General features: G+C 38.3%; 2 protein-coding genes across 7 annotated transcripts in view; one reads left to right on the forward strand and one right to left on the reverse strand.

Moving 5' to 3' along the window:
- Positions 1-32: 32 nt before the first annotated feature.
- Positions 33-10975, reverse strand: wdr44 (WD repeat domain 44). Its single transcript, XM_055043341.1, has 20 exons — positions 10426-10975; positions 9359-9392; positions 8248-8310; positions 7510-8125; positions 6310-6449; positions 6094-6189; positions 4893-5029; positions 4729-4812; positions 4508-4614; positions 3915-4066; positions 3708-3846; positions 3544-3608; positions 3320-3436; positions 3114-3236; positions 2121-2312; positions 1925-2026; positions 1725-1840; positions 945-1072; positions 730-864; positions 33-649 (listed from the first exon to the last, which is right to left on the reverse strand). The coding sequence occupies exons 1-20, from the start codon at positions 10494-10496 to the stop codon at positions 561-563; spliced, it is 2706 nt and encodes a 901-aa protein (XP_054899316.1). The 5' UTR covers positions 10497-10975; the 3' UTR covers positions 33-560.
- Positions 10976-13008: 2033 nt separating this feature from the next.
- The window catches only part of klhl13 (kelch-like family member 13), a 38762-nt gene continuing 28167 nt past the window's right edge, over positions 13009-23603 (forward strand). The window contains exons 1-3 of one of the 6 annotated variants that reach the window (XM_055043606.1): positions 13009-13164; positions 15446-15518; positions 18287-18358. In XM_055043606.1, coding sequence (XP_054899581.1) covers positions 13011-13164; positions 15446-15518; positions 18287-18358 — 299 coding nt within the window. In that variant the 5' untranslated portion in view covers positions 13009-13010. Of the gene's footprint in view, positions 13188-15445; positions 15519-18286; positions 18359-19858; positions 20180-23603 lie in introns of those variants that run through there. The other 5 variants (XM_055043607.1, XM_055043611.1, XM_055043610.1 and 2 more) reach the window with 5 other exon arrangements.

Here is a 23603-nt window from a genome sequence, read left to right on the forward strand (position 1 = left end):
AAGATTGCCAGAGAGAATTTGTATTTGTGCAGATTTTTTTTTATTGAGGAAATTCCATCATTTTGTTTACAAAAGCTGTAGGATTACAGTGCTATCATGAAATGTGTTTTCTGACCAGGGCATTTATCAAAAGTAATCAGTGATTTTCTGAAACATTTAGGACACCCAATTTGAATCATTAGTAACGTCAAACACACTGAAATGACTTATTTTAATAACAAAGGAATTTGTCGTTTTAATCCAACTTGACATTTCACCTGAAAGACTTTGACCGTTTTGCTTTTGAAATTTGTCTTACCTGAAAACCAAGGAAACAATGAAGGTGCTCATAGCTATTGAAAATAGATTTTTATGTTTTCTACAGTAATTCTTGGCCACACAGTTAGAAACTTACATGTCTGAGCTCAGACAACTTTTCTGGATCTCTAGATGCCAAACCGTTCAGTTACCTGGTACGAAAGATAAAAAAAGAAATAAGACAAGGAACCCCAACTTGCCCACTTTGTACAGTCTCTCTCTTTAGGACTAATCTCTGCTGAACAGGCCTGCTTGTGGAGCGCTCAGTACTTTTTGACGTTAATAAAAACTTTAATTGCTCCCGTGAAGTCAGCAGAGAGCAGAACCTCTGTGTGATCCGTTTTCAGGGCTCCTGGAACAAGAAAGCAACAATAAGCAGCACTGAAATGCAATACTTCGTTTTGAGGAAATAAGATGCAGGACAAAACGGACCTGATGGTATCGTCTCAGAGTCGGTGGAGTCCAGGCTCTTGCGGTCCGCTTCTGGTTTCTCTGCGAGTGTTTCTTGAGGAACAATAAGATCTGGATGGGGGGCAAATACTGCAGAGGTGACCACTGCGTTGTGTGCTGCAAGAAGAAAAAAAAAACACTTCAGAGTTAAGACCAATACATAAATAAATGTATTTTGTGGGCAACACAGTAGATACCTTTAATTCCTTCCCAGAAGTCATTGCGGTCTCGTCGTACAGATGTGAATTTGCTCAAATCATGGTAAGTGCTCCAGATGTAAACGTATCTATCTTCTGAGCCACTGACAATGAAGGAGTAGTCATGGCTGGAGGAAGGCATGAACAGTTTCACGATTAGTTTTTAATTGAAATTCATATCAGAGGCCAGCAGAGGGCCCCAAGGAGCTGCAAAGTTTGCTTGCATGTTAGTTAGGTCAGGCTGATGATATTTAATATCTGACATTACCAGATTATTTTTAAAAAGATCAGGCTTTACATCCAGAAGCTTCAGGAACAAAAAAGGGAAATAACGTGAAATTAAAAAAATGAAGGAAGTTGAGAAAGAAAGACAAAAGAATAATGGGAGAATAAGAAATGAGAATTTCAAGATGGGAAAAAGAAATGAAGGGAAGAAATAATCAGGATAGAAGGAAAGTAGCAAATATAGGAAAAGGGAAATAAAAGGAAAGGAACTGGATGATAAAAGAATAGGAGAAACAAAAAAGTTGGAAGACAACTTGGAGGCATTTAGACAACAGAAAAGGAAATAAACTTTAACCTTCCTCCAATTTATTTTTCTACATCTCCCCCCACCTTGAAATCTAATCCTAAACTATTCCAGCCTGTGTTGTGTAGCAATTTTAATAATTTTTTTTTTATTATTAAGAGGCCCAGAAAGCAATTTTTACACCACTTTTCTCTTTATGAAAGCAGAAGCAGCACAGATTCAGTGTTGAGCAGGATGGGAACATTTCTCACCTGAAGCTGGCTTTAATCTGGCTGCTGCTGTTGACGTAACCCTTGTACTTCATGGACAGAGACAAGTCCCTCAGGTCATAAAGGCGAATGCGGGAATCATTTGAGGTAACCAAAATCTGCCGGAGCAGACAAGAGTTGGAGACGTAACCACCCTCACAGCAGCAAAGTTAACAAGTATTCTCAGGGAACCGGGGCGTTACCTTGTTCTCTCCAGGCAGAGGCTCAATGCCGGTAATTTTGCGGCCTACTTTGTTCCTCCCTCTAGTTGATCTCACGTGAATTTGAGTGTGGTATTTCAGTCGCTGTTAAGAAACAAAGGAGACCCACATCAGACTGTGAATTTGCATTAGAACAGTTATGATTAAACTGATCTTAGGGATAAAAACAACAAGATGCCTCTGTGTCGTAGAAGATGCAGCGTCCGTCGTAGGTGCCAATGACGGCGTATTTTCCGTTTTGGCAGAAGTTGGCGGCGGTGATGAGTCGTGTTTGACCGTCCACCTCGTTCCACAAAGCCACCTTCTTGTCTGGAATGTTCCAAAGTCGCAGTTTGCCGTCCAGAGAACCGCTTAAAAAGTATCTGTCATCCTACAAACAAACAAAAAGGAAAAACTGCTTACCACAGAACCGTTGAATGTATTCACTATGAGAACAATCCTAATTTTTTTTATATATGATCAAACTAATGAACAGCCCATAAATATTGAGTTAAATGTCCTTTTGCAAGTTGAACCACACACTTTTTGTAACCATCAATTTTTGTGGTTCACTTCTGACTGAACACTTAACCACAGTGTTTGGCAGAAATTGTAGCTCTCAATTAAGAAGGAGCAGTCCATAAATACTTTAAGGTATTTTTAGGTAAGATCCCTTAAAGTCTGCTTCATCTGATCTAAAAACTGTTTGAAATTATGATACGACACTGCAATGAGAAAACTTCACCATGTCCATTTGATTTTAGGACATGGTGAAGAGTTTGTAGATTTTCCACAAGTGCTTTGCAGTTGGCACTGTTACCACTCTACTTCCATTTTCAAGATTCATTTTGACTCATCCAAATATTCTCACAAAATGTCTGTCCTGTTCTACCACAACACAGCTGAACATTTCGGTCCAGCAGACGTGGATTTACACTAAAGTCTCAGTTCGGATGAAAACATATAATGCATGTTAAAAAGTCTTTGAGTTTGGAAACAAATATCCAGTGAGGATTATGCAAGGAGCTTTTTGGTTGCTAAAATTCAACCAAAAAGTGTAGCAACAGTGAAAGGTAACCTCAGCGCAGACCCCACACATGCTTAACACAATCCAATGATCATTAAAATGTGGTTAAAAGTCATTGATTTGTGTGCATTTGTGCCAAGACAAACACACAGCGACCCAACTTACTCTGGGGTGGAAAGCGATGGCTGTGACAAAATCAATGTGCTGAAAGCAGCAGAGGCACTCTCTCCTGGATATGTGCCACAATCGAACCGTCTTATCCATGGAGGACGACAGCAGGAAAAAGTTCTGCACAGACCACAGAATAAGTCAAACATAAAAATACAAATGTGTGTTAGGAGGGAGCAAAAGTGTAATGGTACAGTTATTACCTTTGACCAGGACAAGTCCAACAGGTCGGCTGTGTGACCCTTGTACTTGCAGAAGGGGACTTGGCGGAAAGGGGCATTTCTGTCTTCGGTGTCTGGGTCCTCTGGGACAGAGCTTGCCTAAACGGTAGGTAAGTCATTTAGGAAAATGTTCTTGTAGAATGCTGCTCTGTATCTGCTATCAACACGAGATGTTTGTGAATTAGAGTAGATGCTACTGCACTCACCCCTGGATCTGTGTCAGATTTAGATGAACACAAGCTTTCCTGAGAAGGAGAAGGAGAAACTCGACCTGGAGGACCAAAACATCTGGCATGAACTCCAGAATCGGTCGTTTTGCTGCATATTCAACCACCAGAGAGCGCACAATCCACTTTAATAAGATGCATACCTTCAGTGTTGTACTTTAATCTCATATTATTGAAGTAGTCAAAGGCGGTCTTCAGGACCCAGATGCGAACAATATTATCCTGGCCTGCAGTCGCCAGAAGCCTCCCGCAATGAGAAAACTTCATTGTCCAAACAGCTCCCTTCAGAACGAGAGACATTTGTAAAACCGCCAACAAAGATCACTGATTTAGGGATGATTTAGCCTTACCATGTGCTCTCCGCTCAAATCCTGCACAACCTTAATCTGGTCAAAGTCGAAGGGACCCTTGAAGCTGTGAGCTGCCTTGAACTTGGCCGGTCTGGTGTAGGGCATACCCTCATCATCACTGGAGGAAGGATCATCGGGATCTGTGTGGAACACTGAAGAGCAAAGCAGGCAAAAAGCAGAACTCAGATTATTAAAACTGTATGAGATCATGTAAACACAAGACTTGTCATGCAAACATGATGTTCTAGCTAATATCATGAAAGTATGATGTTAGCTAGTTCTAGCTCATTGAGTCACAACGAGGTAGAATCCGTCTCATCTTGCTTAAGTATTGACTTAGCGAGGCTTTTTAGGTGTTTCTTTGTGAAAATCTAACCCAAGCTTCCTTCTCCTAAGCAATATCCACTACTCTGTGTAGGTATATCACATAAAATCTCCATAAAAGTTTAAAATTGTGGTTGACCTTTGACAAAAGACATAAAAAGTAGACTGGAGCCTCATAAATGTAACCATAGGTTATGAAAGTTATTGTAAACCATCAAAGATTGCTTGTTCACACAAACAGAACATTACTAATCATTTTGTTTCTGTACCTTCATCACGCACACTTTTCACTTTATTGACTGCTTTCTCCCCATATTCCTCAGCAAGGTGCTTGGCTTTCTTCACAGATTTGCCCAGGAACTTTTTTAGCTGGGTCCTGGTTAAAAACCAAGACAAATGCATTGCAATGTTTTAAATAAAATCACAGAATGTAAACGCAGCAGGAGAGAGAGAGAAAGCCAGGGAAAAAAAGGCAGCTCAGCAACATTACGTTCTCTGCTTCAGTTTTCCTCCATCCGTGTCCGTCAGCGGAGCCTGAGACTTTTCATCGTCATCCGACTGTGCCGCATCGTTACTAGGAGAAGAAAAAAATAGCAGCTTCCTTTACATATAGTTAAAATGAACTAAAATGTAATCAGTTTTAGTTTGACTCACGTTATGTACTCCTTGGTCCTCCTCATGATGTGCAGAGTGAGAGGGTTAATCCCTGTAGGAAGTTTCTCCTCAGCTTGAATCAAGGGAATCTCCTCTCCAGTGTCCAAGTTCTTGATCATGACACTGGCCAGTATTTCCTGATTACAATCACATAGAAATGCGTTTCAATAGCAGTGGAGACTCAGGCTGCGAATGTGGAGCTCTTGAAAAAAAATATCAATCAAAAATGCATTAAATTTTGTAGCTGGAACTCTGGCTTTGATTTCCTGTAGTTTATAATAACTAAATGATTTTGAATCATGGAGTGCTAATTGTGGTCAGTCACACATTAACTTAGTGAGAAACAGCCTGGATAAAGACTGCAGATGCAGCAGCAGCATTTCCTCTTCTCGCAGAGCGTCGGGCAGACAAACCCACACAGTTTGATAAGTGTGGGAAATCGAAAGTCACACTTTCAGAGCATTGTCTGATGTCTTTTTTCTTTTTTGCAATATGAGCAAGTTGAGAAAAAGAGCAGCAGGCAGTGAGAACTGAAGTGGTAGTTTGAAGAAACAAGAAGGTTAAGGTGAGAATACGAAACATTGCACGTGGTTTTTAACCAACAGCAATATTGTTCCTGCTGAATATAAATCATCCTCACAACATGATGCTGTCGAAACAGTTTTTCACAGATTGTGGGAACTGTGCGTTCAGAGCGATAGTTTTACATGTATCCCTAAAGTTTCACTTCCAACTCCACCAAAGATTGAGCAAAATTGCAAATTAGACTCCTTAAGTTTTCTTTTAAAAATGTATTCATTCTTGCTACTCTTCAAAGTCAGATTTGTCGCGTACACCGTAATAGCTGATTCTTCTTCCTCAGCTGTAGATTCCTGCAGCTCCTCTGGGCTTTTCTCTTCCTGATCGGTCAGTTTAAGTAGACTGATCAGTTGTATTTTCATTTGGAGGCATCAGTGTAAGCAGGCTAAAACACTTCTAATTTTTTTGGAAAAATAAAAACCATGTATTATTTCACAATTTTACACTACGTGTCATCTTATCACAATAAAACTTGTGATAAAATCTGAAAAACTTCAAGGGGCATGTAAAAATCCCATTTACAAGTGGGATTTTTATTATCAACAACAAAAACGCATTAAAACTGGTCAAATCTCACTTCACTACAAATGGTAAAATCCTACTAAAATGGAACGGGTCTCACTTCGTCTGTCAGTTCTCTGCCAGAGTTAGAACGAGGACGCTGAGGGCCGGGGGTTTGTTCTCCACTCTGGGATAAGGCTGGTTCATCCTCATTTTCCTAAAAATTAAACAAATTAATAAAAAAACAGAACGCAATTGCACATTAAAGAAATGTACCTAATTTTGTGCAGAAAAAAAAAAAAAAAAAAAAAAACTCCTGGTCTACGGACTCACTGACCTGCGCAGTCACCACCTTGTCTCCACTCGTGGCGCTGGCCAGATCCAGGGAATGTTGCAGGTCTTTAGTTAGACACCTCACTGTGCTGGAGGGAGACATCAGGCCAGACGGCTCCAGAGAATCACCGGTAACCGAACTCACTGCAGTCAAACAACATAAAAAAATAACCCGGCATGTTCTCAAAATTAATTGTTTTAATTAATTAATTAATTGCTAATTGTTTTATCTTTTATTACCTTTCCCTCTGATGGGACAAGCTGCACAAAATGTACCGTTTTGTTCCAGTTATTGATGGCTGCCTTCACTTATTCACAATTTTTGTACAATAAGGTGATCTAAGTACAGTCTCTGCAAAATATATGTTGAGCTAAGTATACACACATAGATAAGGCTGTCATAATTAATTAATATCATGTTAAATTAAGATTAGATCAGTAATTTCCATTTTGATAACATTTTTCAAAGGGCAATTTTGTTTACAGAGATTTCATAATTCATTTTATTCATGGTTTTGGTTGTGTGTGGTTTTTATTTATAGTTTTTGTTATGTTTTATTTTGAATATTTAAAATGTCTGTTTTTGTGTGGAGCGTTCTGTACAAAATTAAAGTTAAAAAGTTGAAAATGGTCTCAAAACAATACTATTGTTGGTCATTTTCAGATTTTCTGGGACAGTTTATTGTCCAGTAAAGTTATTTTAACAGGTTTACCCATGGAAAAGTCTCAAAATTCCATCTAGGACAGCTACAGGTAGGTGTGAAGTGAACAGAGCAAAATGCTGAACTTGAATCAAATCTGGGTGTGAACTCTTATGTAACTTGATTTTTTTCCCCCTCACATTTCCAGCATAACAGGTGATTCTCAGCTGAATTATGTGGCATTCTATTCACCATGTTGTACTTTGCTTATATTCTAAAAACCTGGTATTTTAACAGGGGTGTGTCAACTTTTGAGATTACTAAAGTTATTAAAATTTGAGCTGGGGAATGAGTGTGTGTCAGAATGTCATACTGTGTGTCATGTTTGAAGAAATTATAGCAATGTCTTTGCTGTTCTGTTATTGATTTACTTGTGCTTTGACTTGTTCAAACAAACCAGAAACCCAGTTTCAGACCTTTTGTCTGCAAAACACTTAAAACCGCTTCATGATGAGTTAAAATTTTCACTTCTGTTTTTGAAGAACCAGCCAGTAGTTTCTCACCTTCCAAACCACTTGGCCTCACACATTCCTGAGACATCCTGGAGGGTAAGCTGCGGCAAGACGGTGGTGGAGGTCTGGGCGGTGGACCACCACCAGGAGGTGGTGGCCGCGTGGGAGGAGGCTTCTTTGTGCTGGCTACAATATCGGGTTCTACTGTGAATTGTCGGGGGGGTTTCAAGGGCCCTGGTGAGTCTGTTGGAACCGGCCTGTCTGTTAAGGGAACTTGGTCCAAGATGTCTGCGGATCTCTGCTCCTTCTCCACTTCTGCCACCAGAGCGGTGCCAGCGTCCGCCTGACTGTGAGTGATGGTGCTGGTGAGGTCCGGAGGCTGCACTCGCTCTTGTGACTCGGCTGAAGGTCCAGGCAGAGTTGGGAGTTCGGCAGTGGCTAAAGAGAATTCTCCATTCGTCGTAACGCTTTCCTGTCGCTCCTCCGACCCCTTGACAAGTTCAGGTGCGACAACCAGGACGGTTGACTCCAGGGAAACATCCCCAGCTTCCAACTCTCCTTTTGGCTCGGGTTTCACATCAACCTGCAGTTGATCCAACAACTCGACCACCTCGCAGACATCTATTGCGCATTCTTTTTGACTCTCCTCGATGATGCTATCAATGATCTAGGAACAAAACAGAAACAGGAGTTTATTCAAGAATGCCTGCAAATACTAGCTCTCATGTCAAACTACAACTGAGGTGTATGAGTTTCATTTATTTATTTTATTTTTTTAGAAATTTAAACCTGCAGAGAATCATCCTGCTGAGTTTCCGTTGAGCCACAGGTCACCAAGCCCTCTGATGTCTCCTAATAAACAGAAATAAACAAATGTCGGTGTTAAAATAGCAAAATCATTTTTTGTAATATTTCATTTTGAAAGCAACATTATTCTATATTTAAAAAATATATATTTGTAGGTTTACTTATCAGAAAAAAATACAGATAACTTTGTTAGCAGTTTGAATATGGGCTTTAAGAAGCCGTTTTGGTGTCCAAAGGCAACATAACATAAAGTCACAGAAACAAATACGCTGTTTGACTAAAGGGATCTGCAGACAAACATAATTTTATACAGAAGATCTTAAAAATTATAAAATCTCAGATTAATAAAACTTTTACAGTAACATCAGTCATTGTTCATTGAGAAAAATTTTCCGTATAATGAAGTCAACTGCCTTGCTGCAAGGTAGATGCTAAACAGACCCAACTTATCTATGTTTGTTTTATTCAGATATGGCACATTGGCTTCTTACGAAATACTTTACTCAATTGTACAGCTAGATATCTCCACTTTAATCAAATTTTGTGTAAAGGAATTTATTAACTTTGCAACCTGTCTGCAAGAGCAATACCCGTTAAATCTAATTTTTAACTTTATGGCAACACAAAATCCTTCAAAGAGATTTAGCCTTTTGGTTCTCAGAGCGTTACACAATTTAACCTCAGGATGAACATGTGGAAACATGAACTCCTGGGAAACTGGAAACAGTAAAAAATTATGGCCTCCAAAAGCTTCTGAAGCATCAGTTGCTTCTCTAGAATCATTGAGAATTTTCCAAAATCTTTACTAAGTCTGTGCCAACAGTGTACTATAAAAGCAATTAAAACCATAAAATGTCCTACAATTTGAAATAACAACAAACTGTCAATAACGCTCAGAAATCAGTCAAGCTTCAGATAAACAACACCTGCTAAATTACTTGGTTTATAAAGTTTATTTCTTTGGAAAAAGCAGAGAAGTATTTGTTTCCTCCTGCACACCACCTCTGCATTTTTGTTCAGCTCTTTATTCCAAAAGGATCAGAAATCACTAAATACATAATTTCAACAAAGTTTTGATTTAAAACAGACATACCTGAGTTGACGGAATGACAAGCTTTGCAGGTGTCCTAAAATGATAGAGAGTTGAGATGATAGGTGCAGTGATTACCGAGGCATTTTGTATTCCTAACCAGTTTTCAGAGGGAAACATATGGGAATAACCAATATGGATAATGTGGTACTTAATGTCATAACAATACAAGTGATACTACAAATTATCTTAAAAATTCTTTTGTGAATATTTATCATTTCATCAGTCTCGTGTACAGAAATATCGGTCTTAAAATAAAACTTTCCCATTATCAACAAGTAAAATTTACCACACTAGTTTCACATCAACCTGCAGTTGATGTGAAACTAACGGTACAAAAATAATAACTTTCAATTATATTTTGAAGAATAAATGCAGCTTTTACCGAGTAAGCTGTAGGAAAGTTGACATCAATGGCAATAATCCCAAAAAGTTAGGTTTTTTTTTTTTTTGCAATTTGCAGCCATCACAGGATTCTTAGTATTTTTAACCCTAAGATAAATCACTTTGCTCATATCTAGCAAGACTGTGCCTAGCCAAGCTTATTTGCCAAAATTGTTGGGCTTTACTTGAAGTTCAATGTGTGACTATGACTTCAAACACTTCCCTCTGATATTTAGTAAATAGGATGGAGGAAAAAGATCAAGTTACAAGTGAAGAAACCAACACCTTCAATGCCATGTTTGGTGTCCGTTTTTCCGTACATTGTGTTTTATGTTATTCTGGTTAAACCTGACAGATGTCCTTTTGCTGTGTTTTGAACTGAAACTAGAAAATGTGCACAGTAACCTTATCCTTCTGTTTGAGACCTATCCTATCATGTGACTCACTTATTTGGCTTCTCCCTCTTATAATATCTACCTGCTACTCAAGTGAAGTACAGTACAACAAATGAAAACGGCAAGAAAACCAAACGGGCTAATCCTTTTTGAAACGGTTCCTTTTTAAATGAAGCAACACGATTTGTGCCTTTGATTAACTAATATCAAGTGACAGATTTAAAAAAATAATCTGTTTAATTTTACACATACTAAGTATGTGTAAAATTTAATATAAAATGCTTAACTTACTCTTTCGGAGACAAGGTGACGTCCTCTGGAGCATCGTAGAATTCTTCGTTGTCACTTGTATCTGACGCCATGCTAACGCCAGTTTAGCTCATCAGCTAGTCCAACTAAGTCGTTAGACAGCTGTGTAAACGCTTAAACTGGGACTTTTGGGGTGACGTACATATGCGTTATCTCTTTATACCCTGTCTTATCAAAATTAGCAATTGTGGCCGACGGTTCGGCGGAACAGCCACTTTCCTGTCTAACCTAACGCCATAATGTTAGTCTATGCTAACCAGCTGACAGGCTAACAAATGTATTCCGATGCTAACGTAGCCTTCTGCCCGTTTATAAATCTGTCTCAATCACAGCAAAGCGCCCACCATAAAATCTGAAGTTAGAAGACACTTTCCGGCTGCAGCACCACTCTTGAACAGCTGTACAGCTGACGACGAGGCGAGGAATTACTTCACAAACGAGCCGTTAACCTAAAACAACAATATTTTTAACGGTGATTCCATAAAGAGTAAACGGGTGGGTCAAAAGGCGGGGCGCAGCTGCTTCTACTCCGCTGTTATGACAAGTCGATGTAGTTTAGAGACATTACTGCCCCCTACCGGGCTCATTGGGAACAGGAAGAGAGAATAGCTTATCAATAAAAAATAACAAGAAAAGCATTAAAACTGTAAAAGGAAAACGATATATTATATTATATTATATTATTATATTATATTATATTATATTATATTATATTATATTATATTATATTATATTATATTATATTATATTATGGTTATTTTCTGAGTTGTTTCTAAGGTAAATATTTCCCAGGTGATACATTGAATTTTTTAATTGCAAGCTTTGATTAAAACTGAGTGTTAGACACATGCAGTCTGCAATATAGAGCAGACTGCATGTGTCTAAACACGTTAAGTTTTCAGAACATGCCAATGAAAATATATTAACTAGTCTATGTGATTTGTTTATTTATTATACAGCCACACACAAAACTGAATTGAGTCAGTGAATACAAGGCAATATGCAAAAATTCATCAAACAAATTCTACTTCTACATGTATTTGAGGTTTGCAGAAAAATGTTTATGAGCTTGTGCAAGTATTAGCAGCAGTTACCAGTTGGGATAGCAGCATCTGAGTCAATGAGCTGGTGAAGTAATTAATTTACAAAGAAAGCTTCTGAAATGACAGACCACTAGGACAACATAGGACTATAAACTTAATATTTGATTGTCTTTAGTCAGAGGTTTCTTCAACATCCTGCCTGGCACTGTGATAGAATGGCACACCTGCAACAAGTGTTATAAACTTTCCTTGCTGTGAAATATAAGCTGTAAATAGTATTATAACAACATATAAGTGACTTGGAATGACAGAAACTCAAACAATCACAGAGCAGAGTCAGAGGATGCTGAGGCGCATACAGAGTGCAGAGTAAATAGCTACTGACTTCCAAACTCATATTCAGCTTTGAGATTAGTGAAGGACCAGTGTGTAAAGAACTTCCTGCAATGGGCTTCCATGGCCAAGCAGCTGCATGCAAGCCTCACATCACCAAGTGCAATGCAAAGCATTGGATGTGATTTTGTAAAGCGCAACACAGCTGCTAGAACATTGAAGATGTGCTCTATGGAGTGACAACTCCGTAATCATGCTGCTCTGACTGGCTCTGCGTTCAGTAGTTGCCAGGAGAACAACCTCACTTCATTTGGCCAAGTGAGGGCTGTTCTTCTGAAATTGGACTCAGCTCAATAGTTCCAGGGAAAGGAAATCACGAGTGCTCCAGCTTACCAAGACATTTTGAAAATATCATGCTCCTAAGATTTTGCAAACAGTGTTGAGATGGTTCTTTATTGTTCCAACATGATTGTACATTTTTAAAAAAGTCCATAAAAACGGATGAACAAGTTTGTTGTGGAAGAACTTGACTATACTCCACAAAGTCTTGGCCTCAATCTAGTAAAACCACTTCTGAGATAAAGTGTTGACTTTAAGATAGTCTTCTCACCTAACACCAGTGTTAGGTGAGAACCTTACAAATATGTTTGTAAGATTCTTACAAATATATTTTTTGAAGAATGGTCACAATTTTCTATTAACAAACTCATAAACCACATGGGAAGTCTTCATAGAAAAGTTCAGTTTGCAAGGTGTTAAACATTGCAGATTTCACTCAAATTCAAATTTGTGAGGGCAAGTGAACCGATTTTTAGGGAATAAAATACAATTCCACTTAAAAATTAAGACAGCACTATTAAACAAATTTTAAAACTGACTTCCACTTAAAGCTGTGAATACTCTGATTAACTTAGCAATCTGTAGCACATAAATCTTACTTCAGCTTTTGGCATTATTACAAGTTATGTGCTGTTTACTTCAATGTAAAACATATCTGAGCATTTTGAAAAAAATAAAATAGAATATATGTATATATTGCAATACACACATGTGAACTGGACAAATGGTAGTCTGGAAACCTACCCATTTAAAGAGCACAGGAGTACACCCTGTTCAGCCAGCCTCAACGTGCCGCACATGAAGCAGGCTCTTCCTAAAACCACTTTATTTAGTAACGGAAGTTTTGAGCCAATGGCAGAAGATTGCCAGACTCTTCCACCAATGGGAAGTTTCGATGTTCCCTGCTCAACAGTAAACGAGAATAGCATTGGATTGTCGGGAGAAGAAGGCGGCTTCAGCCTTGTAAGTGGATTTGAGGGGCTTGGGAAGGAAAACAGGGACGCTGGTAAGGTTATCGTGCTTCGAAAGGTAATGGAATATATATATACTTAAAAGTTTACGTACTGTGTGAAAAAACGTGTAAAGTGGTGGGAATATCGCACGTTGCTTATTTAACTGAACGAATACCAGCTGACAGTTGGGCTCAGGCATCTGCTGGCTGTTGCATATCAATCAACCAACTAGACTAACTAAACCAACTAAATTTTCGTCTGACACCGGGCAGTTACGGCTCACTAAACTAACTAAACCTACTAAAGCTGGATTTGGAGACTTGTTTCCAACTTAATAATCTTAAAGTAGTCGAGTCTTTTACCGAGATTTTAGGCTAGCAAGCGTTGACGTTAGTGTCGGCTAAGCTAGTTAGCTAGGGCTTGAATCCCAGAGGAGGAGAATGGACCGACATTGTGAAGGCAACAACATGACCAGAAAAGCAACAGAGATTTGACAGTGTTGACTGGTTTTGGTTTTGTCTGGCTACTGTCCTATGTTGTTTTAATCTGTTTTAGTGCTAGTAAATAAGACCGCACTGTCGCTGAGAGACGAGTTTTAAAAACAAAACATACCTCAAGTTTAAACACACTTAGATCCGCCTATAGCTCTCTGTTGTTTATCTTTGCGAACCTTCAAAACAAATGTCATAACAACCGAGATCAAACTTAAATAGGAAAGATCACATAAAGAGAAAGGAGCCTTTATTTCCCACTTTGAAAAAGCTAAATTGTTTAAAAACAGAAGTAAATTTGTGTTGATTACTTATGCTCACTGTAGATATTTGTTTACCCTTTATTTAGTCCAGTTATACACAAAGCCACAAGTTGAAAATATAATTTCTTCTGTTTAACTTTTAAATCAGTTAAATACACAACTGTGTTCTTTTTTAATTTAAAACACTGGTGTTAATTTTATACTTTGAATTATCAGTTTAAATTTTTATTTAACTGTTTTCAATTGCTTTTTGTACTGTGTGTGTGTATTCTGATGAATGTTTTATTTGAACTCTTGTTTATGTTGTCCAGGGCAAGTCTATTGCCCTGGACAATAAACGTTTTCTTGGTTACATAAATAACAAATTAAAAGCGTAAAATTCAGTATTTTTTCTTGTAATGAATAAATAAAAAGTATTTGCCATAAAGGTAAGCTGTTACTGCTTACCTTTAAGCAGTTACTGCATTAGAAGAATGCAGTCATCAATAACTTTAGAAGAAAACAGTGACTACAAAATCAACAAAGGTCAGAGAGGCAGCCAAAAAGTAATGATTGTTCATTCTCTGTATTCCTGCACCAAGGACTAGGTTTGTCTTACGGAATAATTTAATTAAAAACAAAAAAAAACATATAGAAATGACCAAAATCTCCCTAACCCTGTGGTAGAATGTGTTTTGAGTAGATTAAATCGAACTTAAACATTTTTCTCAACGTTTCATAAGCTATATTCACCAAGAAAACATCTATTGTCTGTTCAAAGTCTACAGCATGTGTTTCTTCCTTCAGTTTTGGAGAACTGTCAACATCTCTGCAGAACTTGATTAGATGCTAATGAGTTCTTTTGATTTTAATGTGCGAAGAGTTGCATTTATATTGCTGTTGGATTTTGACTCCTGAGGTATTGGACTTGGAGATCCCCTGGTCTAAAGCTCATTTTAAAAGCACCTGTACAAAAGGGAATTTGATCAATTTAAATAACATTTGCTACGCAGAGTTTGGAAGTATTGCCAAGTCAAAATGTGGCGTACTGATATACCAAGGAAGTCTGATTGCTGTCCCTGAATAGCTTCTTCAAGAAAGTAGTTACAGAGATTGTTGTGCCTTTTCCCTATTTTCATTTTTGCTTTAAGGAAGAGCAATCTAATGTGCTTACTATTATTTAATGTGACTTGTAACTCACACAGAGAACTTTATTTGTGCTGTGACTCAGGTTGTACTGTGAAGAATAAAATGTATACAGTAATAGAATCGCTTAATTGTGCAGCTATTTCACTAGGGTTTCACAAATACAGAAAGTACTCGATCCGCAACCATTTAAATAAGGTGAACTCCTTTAAACAAACACACATTGGCGTATATATTATTTGTTGTATGTTTGTTTGAAAAAGGTGTGGGTTACATATATATTGAAGAGAAAACAAAATGTTCCCAGTCTGACTAATCCTAGTCTTCTGTATCTCCTGCCACTTGGAAGAAATTCAAGTAGACAGTGTTCAGTTTATTTATTATTATTTAAGGTGTTGAACTTGGATTTAATTCTGTTAAGAACTTTGCTTTGATTTCTTCCTGTTTTTGTCCAGGTGTGCTTTGGGGGGAGGGTATGGATCACCCTGCACACAGAGGAGAGACGATGCCTGTCGTACTACATGACAGGTAATTTATTGTGTCACACTGTCTCATCATTTTGTAACTCATTTTGAAAGTAAATGAATTGTTTTAGTTTTTATTTTCTTTTATGATTTTCTACTATTTTTTAGCTGGTGACTGTGTACTGTAATTAAACCAACAGCAGACTGACATTAGCATTACGTGAGATGGTTTAATCCCTGATTACCCTTCGAGAAACAAAAGCAGTCCTCGCCGCAGTCTGACCAGGACTAAAAGCGAGCGCCAACAATGTACCTCAGATTCCTGGGAAAGACCTCCAGTTTTTCCTTTACAACAGCTCAACAGTTAAAGTCATTTAACGCACTTGACAGATGCGTGTTTAACACTGGCTAAATCTGTCGATATTTGAGTGTAGTAACACTCAAATGTTTTAAAAGCCTTTGACTTGTCGCTACACTTGGCTCGCGGCAGCTGAATAGTTTTAATAAGCCTCTTGCAATGTTTGAAGCATCAAACAAGAATACTAAAGGGATCACACACAGAACTGGGGGGATTGTTTTCTGTTGTTATTTTCGTTTCTAGTATTTACGAGCAGCTGCATCTGTGAGGCAACAATATCCTCTTGGATCTGATTGAGAAGCAGTAAAGAAGAGTATTTAAAGAATTGAAAAAAATGAACAGCTTCTCAGACACAAAGCTACAAAAAGTCATTTTTATCCCCACATTAAATGCTCAGAGCTTTCTCAATTTAATGACAGTTATCTAAGTAAAGGGTCATAATCTATATAACAGTTAATTATTGCAGTCTTTTTTGTCAATATAGGTATATTTTATCTTTTCACAAAGAATCATTTTTTCTGAAACTTCATATTTTACCCCTGCTTTTTCATTTTTGGGTACAAAACATTTCTCTTTATTTAAACTCTGTATGCTATTATTTCCAGCAATAAAACTACAGCCAATGAATCTGTCACAGTGATTACAATTTTATAGCTTAGATGACGTCACCACAAACCCTGTTGAAAAGAGCAACCTCGACAAATATTACAGAGATTTCCCAAAATGAGAAGAGGAGGAAGAGTTCAAGTCACAACTATAAAGCAAGCAGGTGTTCTGAAGCCATAATTACCATAGTGCTTGTTTTCCAGCATTGACAGGATTATAATTACATTACAGTCAGAGGAAGTTTGTAACGTCCACATTTTATTTTTATTAAATATGGACTGGGTAACATTTTTCAAAAGAGCGTTAATTAGACACAGCAGCAACGTGCCTTATTTCATAACTTCAAATCTGTTGTGGTGGTTCTTAGTAATGCCTGAAAAGAAAAACTGACCATGTTTTTTATGATACGCTGCAGCGTTTCCTGCAGGGTATTATAATCCATTAATCTTCCAATAACACATAATTATCAATTGATCTTTTCAAATTTCTGGTCAACTTTAAACATTTTTTGACTCAAAAACATGACTGTCTGCTCTGGCACTCAGCCACTGGGCTAAGTAAGCTTTCTGGGAGAAACCCTGGACTGATTTGTGTAAATAGGCAGAACTAAATAGAAAATGTATTATTTATCTCTTTCTGCATCAAGTACTGCATCATGTTTTGACATAATATTTTTTCTTTCCCATTTTTCCATAATAAACAAAATCATCATTTATAAACTTCCCTTTTTCTCCATTTATTGCTCTTAAAATAAAATTAGCTTGGTCTGACAGAAAACTACCAGGGTGCAAAAACCTCTTCACAGCAGCAGTAGATGCTGCTAAAAGGTGCCTGGTAAAGTTTTCCAACAACAGCTGTCTGATTATGTTAACTTTCTGCATACTAGATCACGTTGCTCAATGTTTTTAATTAGTAACCTCCTGTAAAAGGTCAGCTTGTGCGATCTAGACTGTCACCGGCTGCAGCTCTTGAGGAAGTCTGTGGTTTCTGCTCTTAGTCATCCTCTTTGTTGTGGTTTGGGTATGTGTGGCTATGCTTTAACATTGCTGAACCACGTTTAATAGAAACTCTTGTTGCTTATACTGCACTCAATTAGAGGTTGCTTGGCTTTTATAAATTGCAGCATATGTCTCACAGGAGTTTGGCAATGTTGTTGCTACAGCGAACTGTGAATTCTGTCTGCACATTGGTGACGCACACCTTTACCTCCACCTTGTTGTTGGCATTGCAACTGTTCTAGATGAATTTATCATAGCATAACGATGACAGAGCCACAAAAGCAATGACAGCGCTGTCATCTCATGATTGTAGTTGTAAATGATTCAGTGATAGTCTGACTATAAATAGAAAACCATGTGCAAGACGTTGGTAAATACCGTCCTTGCTTGGTGAATGTAAACTTTATCTAAAGAGTAATTCTTTGTGAACACATTTTTAGGCATCTGCTCTAATCAGAGTTTGCTTGTTCCACCTAAAACTTTTATTTTTTTATTTTTTATTAAGTACTTCCTGGTCTCCCAGCAACTGGTGGCCAACTTGGGAGTGATTTGTGTGTGCCTTATGCTTGTGGTGGGCAATGCACATGCTGCTTTCTCTGTGAAAGTGCAGAGACTAAAATAGTGGAGCACAAACTTGCGTGTCTGTTATTGTAGGCCAGGGCATAACCAGTCGCCCTGTATGGGATACTGTAGTCTATCACAAAAAAAAAAAAAACTAGTTCACCTTTAAGTTCTAGGTTTCTACCGTTTGCACATACCTACAGTTTTGGGGCACATGTCATGTTCACAAAACATGAAAACATGAAATGACTAGATTTACCCAAGAAATTAAATCAAAATGTATAATTGAATTTGTCATCTGGGGTTCAGTGGAAGAGTTGTCGGCGCTGTGGATCCAATTCCAGCTTCCTCCTGTACCAGGTTGATGTACCGCTGTGCAAGGTATTTAGTCCCAAGTTGCCTACCTATCTTTGTATAATAAGTTTGTTAGCATTAGTGTGTGTGCTCTTGGGTAAATGCGGTTCTAGTGTAAAGTGCTTTGACTAGAAAAGTTATATATAAATTGAGTCCATATAAAGCAGAAGAGCAACAACTGTTACTGCTATTGCAAACACAAAAACAATCTAGCCTTAATGTTAAAAAATAGGATGTTGTTGATAATATTTTTTTATCTATGACTCAGGGTTTCTGTACAGCCTGTGAAAATCTTGAATTTATTTAAATATTTTTCAGGTACAGATAATATCGCAAAAGAGAATCAGACTACAGAGAAATATTTAGATTTGCTAAACCATTGCCTGTCCTTTCCTCATACTTCTGTCATCCCTTCTTCCTTCCTCACGTTTTTCCTTTCTTGTGTTCTTTCTTCCCTTGTCTTTGCTTTCTTTTTTTCTACTCCTTGCCTTGATTTCTTTCTTCTTTCTGTTCTTCCTTTTCCTCCTTTGTATGTTTTCTTCCTCCCTTTCTTAATTGTCTGTGTATTTCCCTCCTTGTCTCCTTCCTTCTGTTCCTCAAGAGCTGCACAATAAATTAAATTCTAGTCATCAGCAAAACATCACTGTCTGCAATTTCAAGAAACGTGCTATAATAGAACACAAAATTTGATATTATTGTAGCAAATGTTCAGCCGTGGTTTTGGTCTGTACTTTCTGTTCCTTTTTTTTTTTTTTGGCTGAATGCATATTTAATGCATACCCACCTGAAATATCTGCTAGAAGGTCCTATTCAGTTTATTTTACAATCAACATAAAACAATTGTAGAGGAACCCCAATGACTGTATATGCAGATAACCTCTGAAGTTACTTTCCCATACAACAAAAGAACTGGTCAAGTGGCATAATTAAAACATAATGTCATAGAAGTAATGCGTTTAGCTATTTTGAATCAGAATGTGAAGTTTAGATAAGAATTTAAACAGCAGTAGTTTTCTTTAATAGTAAACACAGCTGTATCATTGAGAACATAATGTACAGAGATCAAGGTGCACTAAATGGCAGAATTTACATAATTTGCAGATTTATAGAGGGTGTTTATGGACATTATGTAATTGAAGAGGTTGTTTATAGGAGGTGTGATTTATGGGTCAATAATCAGTATATACAGAAGGGCAGTAGAAGGTCTACCTGTGAAAGAGAGAAGAGTTATTGTGCAACAGAGGGGTGAATGAGTGGTAGGATCCTAAGACGGTGCTCTGCCTCAGACGAATGTTGTGAAACTTACTATGAGGATTCTTGTGTTCAACTCCCGACCCATAAAAACTATCTGCACTCCGTTTGGCTCTGAGCTGTAATCCTTACCTCTGTAACGAGGTGGCAGTGTTGCCCAGCGACAGTGTTTTCAGAGATCCTGAAAGGATGATGGAAGCGCAGCGCTCCCTCCCTCCTTCCTCTCTCACTCCCTCCCTCCACGAGACAACTGTGAATGCAGCAGGGAAAGCAGTCGCGTTGAGCGCAGTCCATTGGCTTCTCAGTGCTAAAGTCACAACCCCGACTGTAGCCCTCGCTGCTTCCACCAGCGTTCCTCTGCAGCTGCTGGTGCCACCGCTGCTCTCCCTCCCCCTTAAATGGTGTGGGCAGAGTGGGATGGAAGACTGCATTGGGAATCTTTTCATGGAAATGGTTTTTGCTGCTGGTACTGCTGTAGCACCATCCTGGTGACAACAACATGCCGTTGAAATGGAAAAGCGGTTCTCCTGTCAGCTGGAAATTCCCAGTGCCAGTCCTTAAGACATCCAGGTCCTCACCCCTTTCGCCTGCCTACATGTGAGTAAGACCTTAATGGGATTTGCGTTATACAACTGTGGTAGTGTGTTTCTTGGATTTCTGTCTGGTTTTTATTGCTGGCTTTATTTATTTAAATAGATTAAGGTGCTATTGTATATATCATGCACTTTATTGGGTAGACTGCGACTGAGCTTTGTGTGAATCAAGAGATTTGCCCTCGTCCAACATGATTTTTATGGTTCCACCTTAGAATGCTTTTCGTTTTCCGTCAAAAAGGCTTGTTGTTCTGCAAGTCCGGACATGGCAGACACCACATCCCTGACTCTTGCCCTCTTCCTGTGACTGTGTGTGTTTTGGAGCTGGGAATCAGTAGCTTGGGAGGAGTCTGCCTTTGTCAGGATGTCTGACATGCCCTGGTTTAGAAGCTATTGTCATCAGCTACTGTTCATGAAGGGGGAAGGGTAGAAAGCGTGTGCTTCACACTGCCTCTTGCCATCCTTGCTTCTACTCCTCTGTCAGAGCGCCGTTCGGTTCTTGGCGTAGCTTCGGCTTACAGAGCGGAAGAGCCGGATTTTGAAGGGGAAAAGAAAAACAGTTCTCAAGGCAACCTGTGCTAAGTGAGCTAACTCACTGCCTGTAGGAGATTTCTTGTTGCTAGCACAGTAATTAAAACGTGGATGGATTTTGACTAAATTAGGTTTTTCCATCCTCCAGCTTTTACTTAATAATTTCCCCAGAATTTTTTTTCTGATGACAGTAAACAGTCATGTTCTCATCTGCTTTGCCTATTTAATTTTTACTGTAAATCTCTACAGGTGTCCTGAAGCTACAATGAACATACAGTACACATAGTGTCAGCTACCTGGCACACCTTAACTGCTTAAGGTCTTAACTGGCTTACTGTAAAACCTGGTAACTTTTTTGTTGTTGATCTTATCCCAAATGGAAACTATTAGAAAAATCCAACTTTAATATAAAATATGTAATTAAAATTAATGTTTCACTGAATAGTAATCGATTTTGGGATCATTGCACTAATTTACTCACATTAGTTATTGTAACCATTTGTCAGCAACTCTGAGCTGAGTGTAGACCAAACTCTCTAATTATTTCAAATAAAAGGACACCAATTGATCATTTGTATTAGTACATTCCTTCTGTTGTAGCAACAGTACATATAAAAGTTAATGTATCCAAGCTGCATGTCAGAGTTTTTTATATGTTTATAGTGCATTGCAAAATAAGAAATGATAGTGCTACTACTGTGGCAGCTCTTGTCATTGGGTTGCAAATCTTAAAGTGTTTAATTGGTTGTGGAAGTGGCTACATACAGTAATGTTATGGTAAATCATGTGCACACAATGACAATCGAAGTGCACTGAAGCATCGAGTTGCCGCTTTACTTTGCTCTGTCTTGCTCTGCCTACTCAGACCACTTACTATTTTGAAACCTGAAAAGTTAGCTGGGATTTTACAGGCTGATATTTGGGGTTAGTCTGTGGTAAGGCAGAAGTCACTCTTTATAAACCCGCTGTCCATTTGCCTTAAGATATTTATAACTGGGTCTTGCTGTGTTGGCGGGGTAATTTTTGTGTGTTCTAGCTAGCGACTGATGGAGGACACAGAAGAGTACGTTTTTAGAATATACGAGGTACATTGCGTCCACCAAGTTAACAGCTGGAAACATCTCTGTTCAGTGTCTTTTAAAATCATTTATATTCTTTAAACATTTTTTATGTGCTTCCATGTTGCAACCATAACTTTGTAATGTGATAGACCAACACAAAGTAGCACATGAATGTGAAGGGTGTAGCCTAATAATACCAATTACCTTTGGAAGTCACCTAATTAATGAATTGGGTTCATTTGTGTGTAAATTGAGATGTCCTGTGAAGGCTTCAGAGGCTTGTTCCAGGACATCAGGGAAGAAACTGCATTAAGAAGAACAAGAATCAGAAAGGACAGGGAGAAAGTTATGGAGAAGTTCAAGGCAGAAATAGGTTGTAAGAAAATATTCCAAGCTTTGAACATCTCACTGAGCTCTGATCAATCCACTGTCTGAAAACGGAAAAGAGTTTGAAACAACCGCCACCCTACCATGACATGACAGTCCAATTAAGCTGGCAGGCCAGCTTAATTGGGAGCAAGAGAAACATTAAATGCAAGAGAAACATTAAATGAGAGGAGCAGTTAAGAGGCCAATGGCAACTCTGGAGAAACTACAGAGATCCTTGGTTTGGATGGAAGAGTAGTAGGGAGTTAATCAAACTGGAAGAAAGCCACTCACATTGGGAGCTTCGCACAAACCTTGTGAAGGACACAGCAGACTTGTGAAAGAAAGTGTTCTGTTCACATGAGACCATGTTTTAAATTCATGGAATCCTGCTATGGGGATACTTTTCCTTAGCAAGGACATGGAAACCGTTCGGAGTTGTTAGGAAGATGGATGCAGCTAAGTACAATCCTGGAAGAAAATCTGTCAGATGTTGCAAAGAAAATATTCTTGGGTGAGAATGCTCACTCTAGCCATTCACAGGTTCCAAACAGAGATGGTTAAGTCACCCATAGTTGTGAGTTTTACAAAATTAAACCAGCATTGCAAAACAGGAAGATGAAGCTCAATACCTTCCATAAGAGTCCAACGTCTTCTCATTTTATTATTTTAAAACCAATAATAGGGAACAAGTTGAGCTTTGTTGGCTGAGCAAATGGTTCAAAGGGAAACTGAAAAGTTCCACTTCTCATTGCAGATTATTTCTGGTATTTCTTACACTTCTGTGTCCTTCAGTTGACTGGTTGCAAACCATCTCCATCTCTACCTTGAACGTTAGCCTTGAATTGTCTTCTGAAAAGGATTTAAGTCTTAACCTAATTTCAATTTCAGAAATGATGGCATTTTCTCGTCACACTTGCTCTCTGTTCAATCTGACTGAGCTTGAGGTATTTGACGAAGACGAATGAGCCACAAAATGTGGTTCTACAAAGTGATTCACATTTGAAAAATCAATTATTTCTATTTGATAAACACCTACTATTCTGTGCTGGATTATCACAATCCTAACGTTGAAGTATGTGGTTTTTAACTTGAATGAGGAGTAATTTCAAGAAGCATGAGTACAGGGCACTTCTACTGCAGACGGTCTTCTACAGACACTTATGAGAAATGACTTCATTTCACTGAGAGTATAACATTCAGACTGGCTGTTATTTCTATATGAATTGTTATTGCCTTGTGTTGTCTTTTTATTCAAATAAAGTCAATAATTACCAAGGACCATATTGTCATTTGCTGACCTAGACAATAAATTCTCAGACTTTTCTTTCTTCCTGACAGCACTTGGAGTCATGTGCCTGATGTGTTTTTATCAGAATTATTTAGTTGTCATCTACCTGCTAATGCACCTCAGAACAAGCAGCAGCAGAAGCCAGAGATGTTGTCAGTGTGTATAGGTGTGAACTGAGA

The sequence above is a fragment of the Poeciliopsis prolifica genome, unplaced genomic scaffold (assembly GCF_027474105.1).
Source record: "Poeciliopsis prolifica strain line A6 unplaced genomic scaffold, Auburn_PproV2 SCAFFOLD019, whole genome shotgun sequence".
Classification (NCBI taxonomy): Eukaryota; Metazoa; Chordata; class Actinopteri; order Cyprinodontiformes; family Poeciliidae; genus Poeciliopsis; species Poeciliopsis prolifica.